The sequence below is a fragment of the Typopeltis vanoorti genome, chromosome 7 (genome assembly GCF_054136105.1).
Source record: "Typopeltis vanoorti isolate ZY-2024b chromosome 7, IOZ_Tvanoo_1.0, whole genome shotgun sequence".
NCBI lineage: Eukaryota > Metazoa > Arthropoda > Arachnida > Uropygi > Thelyphonidae > Typopeltis > Typopeltis vanoorti.
The window spans coordinates 8,613,719-8,630,575 of NC_143555.1; the positions used below are offsets into that span (position 1 = coordinate 8,613,719).

Sequence of the window (16,857 nt, forward strand, 5' to 3'; positions counted from 1 at the left end):
TAGCAGGATCCTCTTTTCTAGACACCACAGGTTACACAGTAGAGCAAACACAGTAGCATGATGTTGGATCACAGTGATGGTATTTGGTAAAATCACAATTAAACACCAACAACACCCAATGGAACACTGTTGACTATCTCCAAGAATGAATGGGAGAACAAAGCTATGTAATTAGACCACAAAATGTGCAGATTCAGATGGCACCACAATTCCTAGCAGATGAACTGTGAAATGGCTATCTGTCTAGCTGCTTGAAAATGGAACTATGGTGATAGAAGCATTTTGCTTAAAATCAAAAGAAATCAACCAGTGAAGTGAAGCAGATTTCTTATGGGATACTCTATATACCTACTTTTCAAAGCAGACACCATGCAAACAAATCTTTTTTTTAACCAACTTCCCAAAATGAAAATTGTGACCACCCTATTAAAATATAGGTGACCATAACCTTGTGATATACACTGCATAAACTGTTCAAACATTCTACACCTATTTTGTGAAGTGCTTTTTTTTTTTTTGGTTAACTTTTTTTATCTTAACTAAAGAAATTTAAATGATATTATTATTATTACCACCCCAAGATCTCATGGAGTCAAAGACTCATCTGGGAGGTCCTTTTATCACACACAAACAGCTCACCATACCATGTTTAAAACACATTCAAACCCTTTGCAGACACCACATTCTCAGGCAAGGCATTCCAATCATTCACAACTCTGCAAGAAAAAAACCTGCCTCTCACTCCCCTACTCACACCCTCTTTATCCAGTTTCCAGGGATGACCTCTGGTTCTCCCCTGATCTCCCACTATTTTATGTAGAAATTCTCCAGCATTGATCCTATAACAATCCCTTAACTTGTAGGTCTCTATCATATTTCTCCCTCTTCCTCCTGTCCACCAGACTCTGCAAATTACATCTTCTCAATCTTTCCTCATACTTGACATTCCAGAGGGCAGAAACTACCATAGTCGCCTTTGGGCCCTTTCCAACATCTCTTTGTCCTTCTGAAAACCAGGTGACCAAATCTGGGCACAATAGTCCATGTGTGGCCTTATCAAAGCCTTATACAATGGAACAAGAATCTCCCTACTTCTACACGTCAGTGTCCTCCGCATCATTCCCAGATCTAAAAGGATCTAAAATTCCCCTAAATTTTAGATCCTTATCCACTATCACCCCAAGATCTCTTATTTCCTCTACCTCCAACAATACATTCTCACTAAGCATAAATTCTGCATCCCATCTTTGTTTTCCAAATTTTAAAACCTTACATTTTGCAACATTGAACTCACATCCCCATTTCCGTGCCTAATCACTCAATCTATTCGAGTCTTCCTGTAAGGCCACAACATCTTTACTACACTTAATGGTTCGTCCCAACTTTGCATCACCTGCAAACAACTGAATATCTCCATCCAAATCTTCACCTATATCATTAATATACAAGTTAAACAGTAATGGACCTAAAACAGACCCCTGAGGCACTCCACTAGTGACTTTCCTTTTCCTGGATATCACTCCCCCCATACACAACTTGTATGATACCTATCAGATAGCCAGTCTCCAATCCAATGCACCAATCTAATGTCCAACCCCATCTGCTCTAGTTTGACTGTCAACCTATCATGAGGTACTCTATCAAAAGCCTTTGCAAAATCCAAGTATATTACTGTGTATCCTTTTCCTCTGTCCAAGGAAGCAGTCACTTTATTGTAATAAGTAGATTACTAAAACAGGATTAAACATATATTTATGAAAAAGCACTACTCAATTGACCATGGACATACTGCTGTTAGCTAGTTACTGATCAATCTGCCTAATATGTCTAAATAAATGTTTCTAAACAAAACTACCAAAATGTTTGTCACATATTTCAATAAAGTATGTCTAGCAAATAAATAAAATTTTGTAATGCTGGTGAAGGAGAGGGGACGGAAAAATTGTAAAGAACAAGTACAACCTGCCCAAAAAATTCGATAAAGCACTTCAGATTGCTATCAGTGAAAAATACTTAATCAGACATATGATACTATCTCATTGAAATATGAAACTAAAGGCCACTTACCTCAGAAGAAAGGTCTAATCCTGTGACAAATGCACCACCTCTATTTTCATACCTCTTCACTTCAGACTTCTGAAAGTACAGTATAACAGTGAGTATATAATGCGCTTACTCGTGATTTACTAAATTAAAAGATGTCTCTTTACCAAACTAACTAGCCCTGGTTTTCAGTAACATAAAATAAATAAGCCAGATAATTTTTTTTCTTGCTTTTACTACTGGATGAAATGAGAATGTTCCATGATCTACTTCACAATATGTGCAGTATTAATTAGATTAAACTAAGTTTCATCCAATGCTTAGTGATTTCATTCAATTAAAATGTGAAGAATTACATGTTAAGAGCAAATTTAGACTTTTCTAAGTTATACATAGTGAAATACTAGACCAGGGGATGGGAAACCTGTGGCCTTTTGAGGTGTTTGGTGCAGCCTTTTGGCATATTTTGCCAATTATGTATTGGAAATTTATTTTCCACTTGGTTAGACTATAATAAATTTAGTTTAATCCTTTATCCAAGCGTAAGCAAACAAAGTTTGTGCCTGAAGTATTTTCAGGACTGAGGCAACTCGTAGTAAAGGTGGACCAAGTTCTCATCACACCTTGTCTCGGCATCTCCCATAATGCAAAACACATCTCTTGCGGACATGTGTAACACTATGCATTAAGGGAAGAGCCACTACCCAGACCAGTTTCGCTGTTATGTGCGGGGTAACTTCTCCAAAAACTCGTGAGATCCTCTGGATCACCCAACAATGAGCGACCAGCAGGATTAAAAATTCAGAAACTCAGCATTGTTCCACTCAATAACAGGCTCACCCTGCCACTGAGAAACTCTGAGAACCGGTTGGCTCTACACCGTGACAGGCTCCCCCACCGAACGGAGCTGTTCATTTGAGGGGTAACAGCAGTGCCACAGTTAACTTCATAGGCTACAGCATTGCCATTCATTACCAACCCCCCCCCCCACCACACACACTCAAACCCTGGATGACAGCAACAGCCGAGCCTCAGTTAAAAATTCATGGGCTACAGCATTGCAATTCATCACTCAAGCTTCCAACCGGTTTTGACCTTTATTGAGGTCTCGTCAGTGGGAGCCAGACCCAGAAGTGGCAATACTAAGGCAGAAGAAGCAACGGAGAGGTCATATTTACCTATACAAGTTGCCAAAAGGTGTACCACCTTATTATTCAATTACTCTGGATTTAGAGAAAGATGTTGGAAGTTTATTTTCCACTTGGTTAGACTATAATAAATTTAGTTTAATCCTTTATCCAAGTATAAGCAAACAAAGTTTGCACCTGAAGTATCTGCAGGACTGAGGCAACTCGTAGTAAAGATGGCCCAAGCTCTCATCACCCCTTGTCTCAGTATCTCCCATAATGCAAAGCACATCTTGCAGACATGTGTAATGCTATGCATTAAGGGAAGGGGCACTACCCAGACCAGTTTCGACCTTTATTGAACTAAATATGACCTCTCCATTGCTTCTGCCTTAGTATCACCACTTCTGGGTCTGGCTCCCACTAACGAGACCTTAATAAAGGTCGAAACTGGTCAGGGTAGTGGCCCTTCCCTTGATGAATAGCATTACATGTCCACAAGGAGACATGCTTTGCATTATGGGAGATACGGAGACAAGGAGTGATGAGAGTTTGGTCCACCTTTACTACGAGTTGCCTCAGTCATGAAGATACTTCAGACGCAAACTTTGTTTGCTTACACTTGGATAAAGGATTAAACTAAATTTATTATAGTCTAACCAAGTGGAAAATAAACTTCCAACATCTTTCTCTAAATCCAGAGTAATTTAATAATAAGGTGGTACATCTTTTGCAACTCGTATAGGTAAATATGACCTCTCCATTGCTTCTGCCTTAGTATCACCACTTCTGAGTCTGGCTACCACTGATGAGATCTCAATAAAGGTTAAAACTGGTCTGGGTAGTGGCCCTTCCCTTAATGCATAGCATTACACATATCTGCAAGGAGATGTGCTTTGCATTATGGGAGATACTGAGCCAAGGAGTGATGAGAGCTTGGTCCACCTTTACTATGAGTTGTCTCAGTCATGAAGATACTTCAGGCACAAACTTTGTTTGCTTACACTTGCATAAAGGATTAAACTAAATTTATTATATGCCAATTATGTATCTTCATCATTTATAAATTACGCATTCTCAAATGACATATGTATATAAATTAATTATATTTAAAAAATCATTATTTTTAAACCACAGTGTTAATAAATCAACTGCTATTATCGATCTATCCACTATTCTATGGTTGACATTTCTTCCTCATCCATTGTTCAATGGTTAGCGCATTATCTATAATATATTAATTTGTCACTAGAGGCCACCACGAGTGCCCAGTTTAGTTTTTGCAATAGTCTATAATGCAGTGCTGTTGTATGTATCGTCATTTTATAACAAGCTGAATGAGTAGAAGTTTTTTTTTTTTTAATTTGTTCATTAATTTTATTTGATATGTCAAATATGAAGAAAAGAATGGGAGCTGCAACACTACATGCTAGCAGTCAAAAAATAAAATGGTGCGTTTACTTTGTGATACTGTTATTTTTGGCTTTAATTAATACTTTACAAGCAATGACAATCAAGGAAAAGAAGGAGTAGCCATGGCATTCAACACTAAATAAGACGCTAATCTTCTTGAATGGCAGGCGGTCTCAAGTAGAGTGATGTGGAAAGATATCAGAATGGGGAACTGGACAATGAGACTTATTTATGCCTTTGGTCCCACAGAAGGTTCTACTAAGGTAGAAGTGGGGGAATTTTTTGAGGCTTTACAGAAAGCTATTGTTAGATATTGAATGGAGAACTTATTGACATGTTATTCATTCAAGATCTAACATGTAAGCTTTACAAAATAACAAAGAAATTTGCATAATACCTGCTTACCAGTAGAAGATGAGAAACACCTAAATTATTGTATGTGAAAGTTTATATCAAAATGTGTAATATATTGGAATTTAAATTTTGTAAAACGGAAAGCTAAAAATCAAGAATAATGTCAGATTAGCATTTCATGTAAAGGAATAATGGCTTAATTTATGTATTATCAAACTATCATAAAATCGTAAGTTGCTAGGTAAGAAATGACTAATAGGATCAAAGGTCACGTCTAAGCGCTAGTACCTGTCGTAAATCTGAAGGCTGTAGCTTACGGGGAAGGCTGACGTAAGCACTTTTCCTCGAAAATAACACATAATAGCTTGCATCACCCTTAGGAGATCAACTTAAGGGTGATGCAAGCTATGATCGTGGGAAAAACAATACAAAAAAAAGAAAAGAAGGCGCTGAGAAAAAGTATTTAAGGCAATACTCGCCAAGCTCAAGGCTTTTTTTCCTATTTTCTTATGAGAATTTGGAGATCGAAGACTCTCGACGAGTGATCAGAGATAGGACAGCCGAGGGTGCTATGTCAACGACAGCTGGCCGTATTCATGACCTGCGCTGAGAGGTATTCTGTGGAGATTTGTACAAGAATCGACAGGTCATGCAGAATAGTGCCAAACGCTGAACGACCCACCCGAGCGAGCAGAGAAAGCTCATAGCAACAGCATTTCTTGATTTGTGTCCGGTAGCAGAGAATGGAACAACTCAGTCACAACAAGTAGGATGACCAGAGCAACATGTGGCAGCTAATAGACCTTCAGAGGGGCTTGGTAAAGTAGAGATTCTTTTGTTTTTTATCTTGAGATTGTTTGAAGGTAGAATTTGTGTCTTGATAAAGCAAGACTGAGGACATTTTAGAGACCTTTGATAGGATAGAGTAATTAATACAGCCAATTCTATTAGACAAAGAATTGTATATCATAAATCTCTAACATGTATATGATTGAAATAGTGAAAACCCATTGTTAATTGAGTAAACTTAACTAAGAGAGAAATGATTTGAGAAATATCTCTTTAAAGTAAAAGTGAATGAAGGAACTTGACCTGAGTGTAACATTGTTTAAATTATCCATTGTATTACATGATTTTGCATGTCAGTTTATGTGAGAAAATCAGATTAGTATTGAACAGTTTGTATAGATAAGCATAAGACGTTAACTTAGCAAGAAATTCAGAAGTTTTGATAACTTGCTACAAGATTTAATGTACCCGTCTTTTAGAATTAATAAACATGTTTTGTTATTTGAATCTGAGTCTTGCCTGAATTCGAGGTGTCAACCTACCACTTATAAAATTCGAACCAAATAGTGGGAAAGAGTTTAGAAAATTATATAATAGAGATTAGATCTTAGGTCACGACTGAAGAAACCGATATCTATATACTCACACGTGAATTTAGATTAACGTATATGCCTAAAACCTATGAATATTTCTCTGAGCCTGAATTATATTCTTGTTAGAGGAAGCTGGCTGATGCAGTTCAAATATAAATTTGCCAGTTTCTGAAGAGGAAATATCCCTAGGGATCAACCTGGGTTATATATTAAGGAGAAAGATATAAAATTTAGGTAAAAGGATATAGAGAAGACTGAATCAATTTGGATCATACTTAAATACGTACTTTAATAAGGAAATGAAAATACAGAGACATAACACTACTGAGACAATGAAAAAGGAAATGTTGGTCCTTGTTGGGGATCTAAATAGCAGAGTAGGAAATGATTGTCAGACATACAAAAATATTTTGGGAAAATTTGGAGAAAAGAGCAAAGCCAATAATAATGGCAAATACCTGTTGGATTTCTGCTCGGGACATGCACTGGTTATTACTAACGCCGTGTTCCAACATAAAAATGTGCACAAATTCACATGGAGAGAAGAAGCAAGGAATAAGAAAAGTCTCATTGACTATATTATTGTTGATAGTGATGTTTTCTCTCTGGTGCAGGACACCAGAGTCTACAGAGGATTTGAAATTGGAAGTGATCACTATTTAATCTTGAGCAGGATAAAATTGAATTTCATTTTGAAAAGCAGAACATTTAAGTAAGTTTTAAAGCGAATAAAAGTTTAGCAGCTGTCAGATGTGAAGTGTAGACTAAAATACACAAAGATTATTGAAAAAAAAAATGAAAGAGTTTGAGAACAAGAATCAAACCTTGGAGATTCAGTGGCAAACCTTGAAAAAAATCCTGATTGATTTAGCCAGAGCGGCATGTGGTGAGGTTGTCTGCAAGGAAAGAAAAATCAGAACTCCATGGTGGACAGAGGAAGTTAAAGAGGCAGTGAAGGAAAAGAAGAAAGCATATCAAAAGGTCCTGACAAATAAGTCAGCTTGAGCTCTTAGAGAATAAACAGACAAATGTAAGACAGCTAAACACTGTGTAAAACTAGTTAAACAATAGTCATGAGAAGACATTGGTAAGAAATACAAAATAAATATCAAGAAGGTGGCAAGATATTCTGCAGATTGTTGAAGAAGCTCGGAAATGGAGGAAAGAGTGCTGTAAAAGAAATTAGAGATGACAAAGGTGACATGAAAACTGGAGACAAAGATATCCTTGAAGTATGGAGTAATTACTTCGAAAAATTGCTAAATAAAACAAACAGTGATAGCACTGTGGTAAAAAACACACTCAACAGGCATACATTCAAGAATACATATCCATACTTGAAGTTGAAAAAGCCATCAAAGGCTTGAAATCTGGAAAGGCAGCAGGAATAGATGATATTCGACCAGAAATGCTGAAGTATGGAGGTATAAAATTCTTACAGTGGCTGCACTGCATAGTTCAGAAGGCCTTGACAGAGCGGCAAATTCCTGATGATTGGAGTAGAGCTCTCATAGTACCCATATATAAAAAAGGGAAATAAAACTGAATGTGAGAATTACAGAGGTATTTCCCTACTGAGTATTCCTGGTAAGATTTATGCAAGTATACTTGAGAAAGAATTGTGGAAGAGAAGCTTGGTGAAGAACAAGCTGGATTCAGAGAAAACAGAGGCTGTCAGGATCAGATGTTCACTTTACTACAAATAATTGAGAAATCATGGGAATATAACAAAGATCTATATTTAAATTTTGTAGATCTGGAAAAGGCATATGACAAGGTGCCAAGAGAGAAGCTATTCAATATGCTACAGGTATATGGTGTGAATGGGGCATTATATCAAGCAATACTTAGTCTTAATTTGAGTTGTAAGGTAGCAGTTAGAATTGAAGGAAGTATAGGAAGATGGTTTAGTGTTAAATTTGGTGTCAGACAAGGATGTACATTATTCCCTCTGTTATTCATTATCTATATGGATCACATTATGAAGGAAAGTGGTATTAAACCTGATATCAAAATTGGAGATGTTAAATCTCAGCTCTTTGCTTTATGCAGCAATGTTGTGCTTCTAAATAAATCTGCTACAAGTCTGCAAGATTCCGTGACTAAATTGAATAACTGTAGTAATAGATGTGGTATGAAGGTCAGCAATAACAAGACGAAGATAATGAAAATAGGCAGAAACACTGAAAATGTCAACTGCGTTGTGAATGAAGAACCTGTGAAACAAGTAAAACATTTCAGCTATTTAGTCACGATTTTCAGTGAAGATGATAAATTAAATATGGAAATAGACAACAGAATCAACAAAGCTGGTATGGCAGGAAGTCAATTGAATAAGAGAGAAATTAGTCAGAACACTAAATTAGCAGTATACACGACAGTGTTCAAACCGGTTTTAACTTATGGATCAGAGAGCTGGGTCAGAAGTAAAACATTTGACCAAAGACTAGAGACTGCAGATATGAGAGTCCTGAGAAAGATTAGGGGCACGAACAGATGGCATCAATGGCAATATCATATTAAAAACAAGGATATTAGGAAAGAACTTGACATTGTCAGCATCCAGGAATGCATTAGCAGAGCTAATCTCAGGTGGTATGGTCACTTTAACAGAATGGGAGAGGAAAGATTAGCAAAACAAGTGTTCTCTGCCAGGCTGGCAGGAAAACGACCCAGAGGAAGACCAAGATATAGGTGGATTGATATGGTAAAAAGTGCCTTAAATGATAGAAATATAAGATCTGATAATGTTGAGGTCTTGACACGTAACAGACTGATTTGGAAGAAAATTGTAGATAGGAAGTTAGTAATGATGTAAATTTTTCATGTAGTACTATGATCTCCTGTACATCCATTGAGGGTACATGGCAGGAATTTGATGATGATTATGATTAATACTTTATAAAGCAGAACAATAACTTCCCTATCCTTGGTTGTCAGTGTGTTTTTCAACAACCATATAATTTGCTGTGCTGTTTTGGAACCCTTTGCAATATGTCCTCTAAACTTTGATTCTCTATTCACAATCAACCTCCAAGTCCCATGCCTCATCAACTTCTTGCAGTCCAATTCCATCAATATAGTACAGAGCATGTAATCTCATCTTCCCAAAGTGCATCACCTTACACTTAGCCATGTTAAACTGGCAGCCATTTAACTCTGCCCATACAATCGGCATATTTAAGTCGTCCAGCAAGATCTCTACATCACCTTCATTGACTGTGACTCTTCCCATTTTTGCATCATCAGCAAACAAGTGGATATTTCTCATCAAATTATTTCCAATATCATTAATGTACTATTTAAACAGAGGATTAAGTACTGAGCCTTGAACCTACCTTCTCCTGAACTCAAGTCCTCTATAATCCAATCATAGTTATCTCATCAGCCATCCTCTAAATCCAAATCACCAGCTTCAGATCCATTCCAATTTGCTCCAATCTATGCAATGGAGTTCCATGTGGAATCCTGTCAAATACCTTCGCAAATCCAGCAGTATCATCGAGTAAGCATTTCCTTTATCCAACTCCACTTTTACTTTATTATAGAAAGTAAGTAAATTACTAAAGCAACACCTATCCTTCATAAAACCATGTTCCCCTTACAAAATCCTATTTCGGTCCACCCAGTCTTCTGCTCTGAATTCTGATTTTTTATTAACTTCTCCAAAACCTTAACCACTATTCCTGTTATACTGATTGACCTATAATTTTCTACTTCTGTCTTGGAGTCTCATTTATGCAGTGAAATTATTTCTCCCTCTTTCCACTCTATTAGAACCTTACCAGAAATAAGGTTTAAATTAAATAGCTTGGTCTGAGGAGGTAATAATTCTCTTGCACATTCTCATAACACATGGGCTGATATGCCATCCAACTTTAAGGCAGTATTTGCATCAAGATTCTGCAATATACTAAGCACCTCTATTTAACTTCCATCTCTAGATCTCTCATCAGTCAGTGACACATCTGGCATTGCAATATCACAACCAAGATAGTACACCTTTGCAAAATGATCACTTAGTAACTTAACTCTTTGATTTGCTTCTGTCACTTCCCTACAATCAACACTTTTTGAAGTCATCCTTCCACATTCATTCCTTCTTTTATAACTTTTATATTCCATTTTAATTAAGCTTTAAATACTGATCTTGCCATTCTGAAGGGTGAAGATATTCACTCTTGACAATCTTGACTAACTTCAAATTTTATCCATACTTTTACTCATGACAGTACTCTCTGTTCTTGATTCATGAAACCCTGTGGTATTCAAATGATTCAAACTTCAAGATTTTCCATAAATTACTGATCTCCTTGCCACTCTCATGGGTGAACACACACTAGTGAAAATTATAATGATATCAAAACACAATCCTGACTTATTACAGAGAAGACAGATATTACTTCTCTCCCTCTTACTTTTATTAATGTTCCAATTTCCAGTCAGGACCACTTTCTTGGACTTTCACATCTAGCTTATCCTGGTATGAATGTGTTATATTTGTAGCCTTCTCAGCATAAAAAAAAAACTTTTTTTTTCTTCTTTTCAAAATATTATTTTTCTCCTGCTCTACTCCTAACACCTGATAAATCTCAAATCCATCCAACCTTAGAACATCATTTTCACATTTAGGGATGGTGCACCCAAGCCTCCCTGAGTATTCTTAATTGTATGCAGAAGGGGGAAATCCATCTAATAGGCAATACCTATTAGATTCCCTCTAATCACATTTAGGGTAACACAAACTCTTTAAAAATTATTTAATGTATACAGAAGACAAAAAATCTGCTTAAAATGTGACCCCCCCCCCCTCTCTCTCTCTCTCTCTCTCTCCTAGACTCCTTCCATTCATTTTTAATAGGCACTCTGCTTCAGCATTTATGTCTTTTTTTTTTTTTTTATAGATATTTTCAGGTGGTGCTACCACAAATTGGCAATCACCATTCCTATATTTTTCTCAAATCATGTAAAAACAAGAGCAACCACTGACTAATACTCATCTGCATTTCAACTACAAACATATGAAACCAACCTCATCTTTTGCCTTCATTCCATCTACCTTAAATACCGATCTCACCACCACTCTCAAGAGTGAGGAGATTGGTATATCCTATTCTTTGCCTATACACACCCTTGTGTTAGAGGTTTGGTGACAGTTTACAAAGCAGGCAGCTTATGGAAAAAAGAGTTGGCCATGGTTGGAAATCTAAATAAGCAGGGGAGGAAATTATTACATCATTCAGAAATATCTTGGGAAAATCTGGAGAATGGACCAAAGCTAATAATAACATGAAATATCTGCTGCATTTCTATTCAGGACATAAACTAGTCATTATTAACATCATGTACAAACACAAAAGTTACAACACTAATTCACGTGAAAAGAACTCTCACGGAATATGTTATTGTTGACAGTGATATCTTTACTCTGGTTTAGAGCACAAAGAACATACAGAGAATTTGAAACAGGAAGTGATCACCATTTAGTGTTGGAGCAGGATAAAATTGAATATCACATTAAAAAGAAAAGTGGAAGAAAATTTTAAAAAGAAGCAAAGTGAACAGCTTTCAGAGATGAAATGTAGATTTAAACACACAAATATTATCCTATAAAAAGGAAAGAGTTTGAAAACAAAAACCAAACTATGGAGATTCAATAACAGACCCCTTAAGAAAACATTGATTGATTCAGCCACAGAGACATACAGTGGCAGTTGTCTACAAAGTCAAAATTCCAGGATGGATTTAGAAAGTCGGGAGAAGAAGTAAGCATGTCAAAAGTTCTTGGAAAGTAAGTCAGTTTATGTTCTGAGAGAATACACAGAAATATGTAAGAAAGCAAAACACTGCATAAAACTTGCTAAACAAAACTCAAGCAAAAACTTTGGCAAGAAAATATCAGGAAGCTGACAAAATATTCTGGAGGCTATTGAAAAGGTGTACAAATAGAGGAACACACTGTAAAAGAAATCATGGATAATAAAGGTGACACGAAAACTGAAGATATTCTAGATGTTGAAGTAATTACTTGGAAAGAATGGTAAATGGGAGAGAAAAAAAGTGATAGCACAATGGTAAAAAAAAAAAAAAAGGAAATGCAATCAGTACAAATACTTGTGGTAAAAAAAACATCAAAATTCTACAATGTGGAATTTTGATGGTAAATTTGAAAATACAAGATATTTAACAAAATATCTCAATCTTTTCTATATTTAACCATCTATAAACAAGAAAATAAAACTGAATGTGAGAATTGCAGAGGAATATCCCTACCAGATGTTCCTGGTAAAATTAATACAAACTTTTTTTTTTTTTTTTTTAATATCTGATCTACATACGCAAGGCCACAAAACATATAGCACAATAGTGCTATGTATAGCAAGAACAAAAGAAAGGAGGAATCTGTTCACATTTTGCGTGAACAGCTGAGGCTTGTAATCTTTGGGGAAGGCAGAGTGGGAAAAGACTACTCCAAAGGACAGAAGTAGATGGAATGAAAGAGGAGGCAGTGAAGTTGGTTCAGTGAGTTTCAAGATGGACTGTAAAAGAATGTTGATTAGCACTAGCTCTTGTTTTAATGATTTTGGAGGAGAGTGGAAGAATAATAGTAGCCAATTCAGCAGAACACTTCAAAATCATTAAAGCAAGAGCTTAAGCATAGAATAATCTGCAGAAGTGGCACAAGGAAGAAATTGTACACCAAGTTTTTTGGCAACTGCAGAGGCTATAGTTGATATTTGGTTGTTCTAGGGAAGATCAGAAGTGCAGGTCAGTCCAAGAAGAGAAATCTGGTCATGTTTGGACATCACAGTATTACTGAAGGTAGGAGGGGGGGGGGGGGTGAGCTCTTTCTTGTGAGAGATCAGACAGAACTTGGTTTTGGTGACAATGAAGCTTACAAGATTGTCCTTGCCCCACTGGATATAGCTAGGCGATCTGAGTTCAGCTCCCTAGTCATGATAAATCTTCAGGATTCTAATACTTGAGCACTACGAGGTTTGTTTAATGAAAAGGAGGAATGGAGTGTATTGTCATCGGCAAAGCTATGGATAGGATTGGAAGGCTGTGAGAGCAGGTCATTTATATAGAGAACCTTGGGGTATTCCTGATTTGGTGGAGAAATCTGAGGATAGTAAACCATCCACCATGACATGTCATGAGCAACCAGTGAGAAAGTTGAAGATCCAGTTGCAGAGTGAGGGAAACAGACCAGAAGATGGCAGTTTGTTAAGTAGGCCCCCTGCGCTAAACCCAATCAAATGCCTTTGAAATGTCAAAGGCAATCATGTGAGTTTCTCCAAATTTCTCCATAGCCTGAGTCCAGAGGGCAGTGGTGAAAGCAAGAAGATCAGCTGTAGATCATGAGTGGTGGAATCCATACTTCTGGTCAATGATTAATTGGTGATTAATCTCTAGGTGGTTCAAGAGTTTGGTTGTTGATGACCATCATAATTTTAGAGAGAACAGAAATGAGAGCAACTGGACAGTAGCTTGTTAGTTGACTTTTATCATCTTTCTTAGGGATGGGCATGACATGGTCCTGTTTCCATGTTGTAGGGTAGATGCCAGTTCAATAGGATAGATTGAAAAAGAGATACAGGATAGGTGTTAGTTCTGGGGCACAAATTTTTAGAATAACAGGTGGGATACCATCAGGACCAAATGCTTTTTGTGTTCAGATTATTAAGGATTCTTCAGATTTCTTTTTGTCAGAAGACTACGGGAGACATGAAGGGAGCTGTTCTTAGTAGTGTGGAGGGAACTTCACCCAGGTCATCAATGCAGGAATTTCTTTTTGTGTTCAGATTATTAAGGATTCTTCAGATTTCTTTTTGTCAGAAGACTATGGGAGACATGAAGGGAGCTGTTCTTAGTAGTGTGGAGGGAACTTCACCCACGTTATCAATGCAGGAATTGGAAGAGAAGAGTGATGCCAGTAAGTTGGCATTGTCTTTAGGTGATGTAGCTAAAGTACCATCAGGAGGTGAGAGTGGTGGAAACCTGGATGGGCAGAAGTTGTGCTCAATGACCTTGGCAAGGGACCAGAAGGAGCTACTGCCATTTGGGCAGGAGGCGAGTTTGCAGCATTTGGTCCTTTCAGAGTCGGACTTGGTGATGATTCTTTTGCAATGTTGCAAACTGTAGTATAGGCAGAATGGACAGCTGCAGTTTTGGTCTGGAACCATTCATGGTAAGCAGAGGTTTTTTCTTTTACAGCATTGGTACACTTTTTTTGAGAACCAAGGCTTGGATGGTGGCTGAGAATTTGGAGTGGAATAAGGGATAAAAGCTTTCATTCCTGTGAGGATCATTTCTGTTATTCAGTCTGAGCAGGTGTTTGGATTAGAACTGAAGCAGTAGTCAGACCATGGTAAAGAGGAGAAGTCACAGAGGTCCTCCCAGTTGGCACCCTTGTAGTGTCAAAGAACCAAGACGGAACTTTGGGGGGGGGGGAATGAATGTTCAGTGGCAAAATAAACTTGAATGAGGTTGTGGTCCAAGTTACCAAGAGGAAAACTGACAACCACAGTGTACCTGGAATGGGAGATTGTTAGGAAGAGATCAAGTGTGTTAGAAAATTGGAGGGGATTGTCAGGTATTCTGGTAGGGAGATTAATGATCTGAGATTAGGTCACTGCTGATGGCAAACACCTCAGGAAAGCCAATATGCATTGTAGGCATTAAAATCCCCAAGAAGGATGACATCACTATTTGGGTATTTCAACTGCAGTGAGTCGAGCTTTACAGAGGGATAGCTGAAGAGGGTCAGAGTGAGTGACAGAGCTTGGAGAGTGATAGAGGAAGCATATGAAAAGGAGAGGTTGATTTGGTAGAAAAATTTTGAGCCAAAGTAGATCAAATAGTAGGAATTCAAGGATTTGCAGTCTCTGACATAGCATGTCAGTTCTGATGAATGCAACAGTGCTGCTCTTTTAGCAGAAAGAGCCATGTAATGTATAGTTTGGAAAGTTGAGATGGGCACTGGCTGGTGAGGTTGCCAGTTGAGGTTCTGGTTAGATACTGTAGGTGGTGGTGCACATCGTTTATATTGATGTTTAGGCCACAGATGTCGGTGAAGGGAATGTGAAAACTATTTTTTTTTTTTTTTTGTAAGAATTGGTGTTGGTGGATTATTTGGTTAGATTTTTTATGTGTTTTATGGTTTTTTTTGCTATTTTTTTGTGGGAGAATTTTTGAGATATGCAGTAAAAAGACATTTCTTTGGTTGTGGTTCATTGTATTTGGTGAGGAAGAGATAAAGAGGAAGTAGGGCATGCAGTCAGAGGTGACAGACTTGCAAACATACCGCCCACACAGTGGGAACTTTGCCTCATGTTCATATGTGGCCTCAACAGTTCCCCCTGTAGCCACAGCATTTGGTCTCCCTCCAGTCACGAACTGGCAAAATTCATGGTTGTAGGATTTGACACTAGCTGATCAGGAAGACTCATTACTAACTGGTTCAGTCCCTTGTATTAACCAGTGGCCGGCCTGTGGAACCATTTTACTGTTGTATCCTCGAATGAGAGAGGGTCCAAGTCTTCTACAGTGAGATTGGTATGTCATTAAGGGTATCACTCTCTCACTGCATATGGAAGATGGGGGGGGGGGGCAGAAACCAGAATCCTTGCAGCTGCAGCCACTTCAGGCCTCTAATAAGCAAGGTGATGGTATTTCACATTGGGGTGATGAAAGCCATCTACCACCTAGAAGTCTAGATGTCATTTCCTCCAACTAGGGAAGATATACTGTTGCAGTGGCAATGCTCACCATACTTGAGAAAAAGTTAAGAAAAATTGTGAAAGGGAAACTTGGAGAAGAAAAAGATGAAAAAAGCTGGGTTTGGCCCAATTATGGATTATGAAAATCAGATTTCTACTTTAAAACAAACAGTTGAAAAATCATGGGGCTGTAACAAGGGTCCATCTGTCTGGAAAAGACATATGACATGGTGCCAAGAAAAATACTGTTCAAAACTCTACAATTATATAGTATAAATGGGACATTATATTGAACAATACTTCGTCTGTATTTGAATTTTAAATCAGTAGTTAGAACTGAAAGAGCTATCTTCCCATACCTCTTTCAATTCTAACTACTGATTAAAAATTCAAATACAGATGATGTTTATAATGTCCCATTTAACATCATACTATGTTAAATCAAGTGTGAGACAAGAGTACATATTATCTCAAACTGTTATTCACCATCTATATGGATCATGTTGCGAACAAAAGTAGCATTAAACCTGAACTCAAAATTGGGATGTTGATTTCAGCTCTTTTACTTGAAGCTGACAATGTTTTACTACTTATTAATCTAGAACAAGTCTACAGGATTCCCTAATCAAACAGAATAACTACTACAAAAAATTTGATATGAAAATCAGCAAATAACCTTAAGCAACCTTAACTAACTTAGCTGACTGTATGCTAGTTTCTAAGTTTTGGGAAGAGATTAGTTTTAATTGTTCATAATTTTTTTTTTTTTTAAATCCCAACAAATAACTTTTACAACTGATGAAACGGTTATTTTTG

At 37.2% G+C, this 16,857-nt stretch overlaps 1 protein-coding gene across 1 annotated transcript in view; it reads right to left on the reverse strand.

Annotated features, from left to right (window-relative positions):
* LOC150104474 (uncharacterized) overlaps positions 1-16,857 on the reverse strand; it is a 291,911-nt gene that overhangs the window by 239,987 nt on the left and 35,067 nt on the right. Inside the window, exon 2 of the mRNA XM_090395559.1 lies at positions 2,068-2,136. Within this exon, the coding sequence (XP_090251685.1) occupies positions 2,068-2,136 (69 nt within the window). The remainder of the gene's footprint in view (positions 1-2,067; positions 2,137-16,857) is intronic.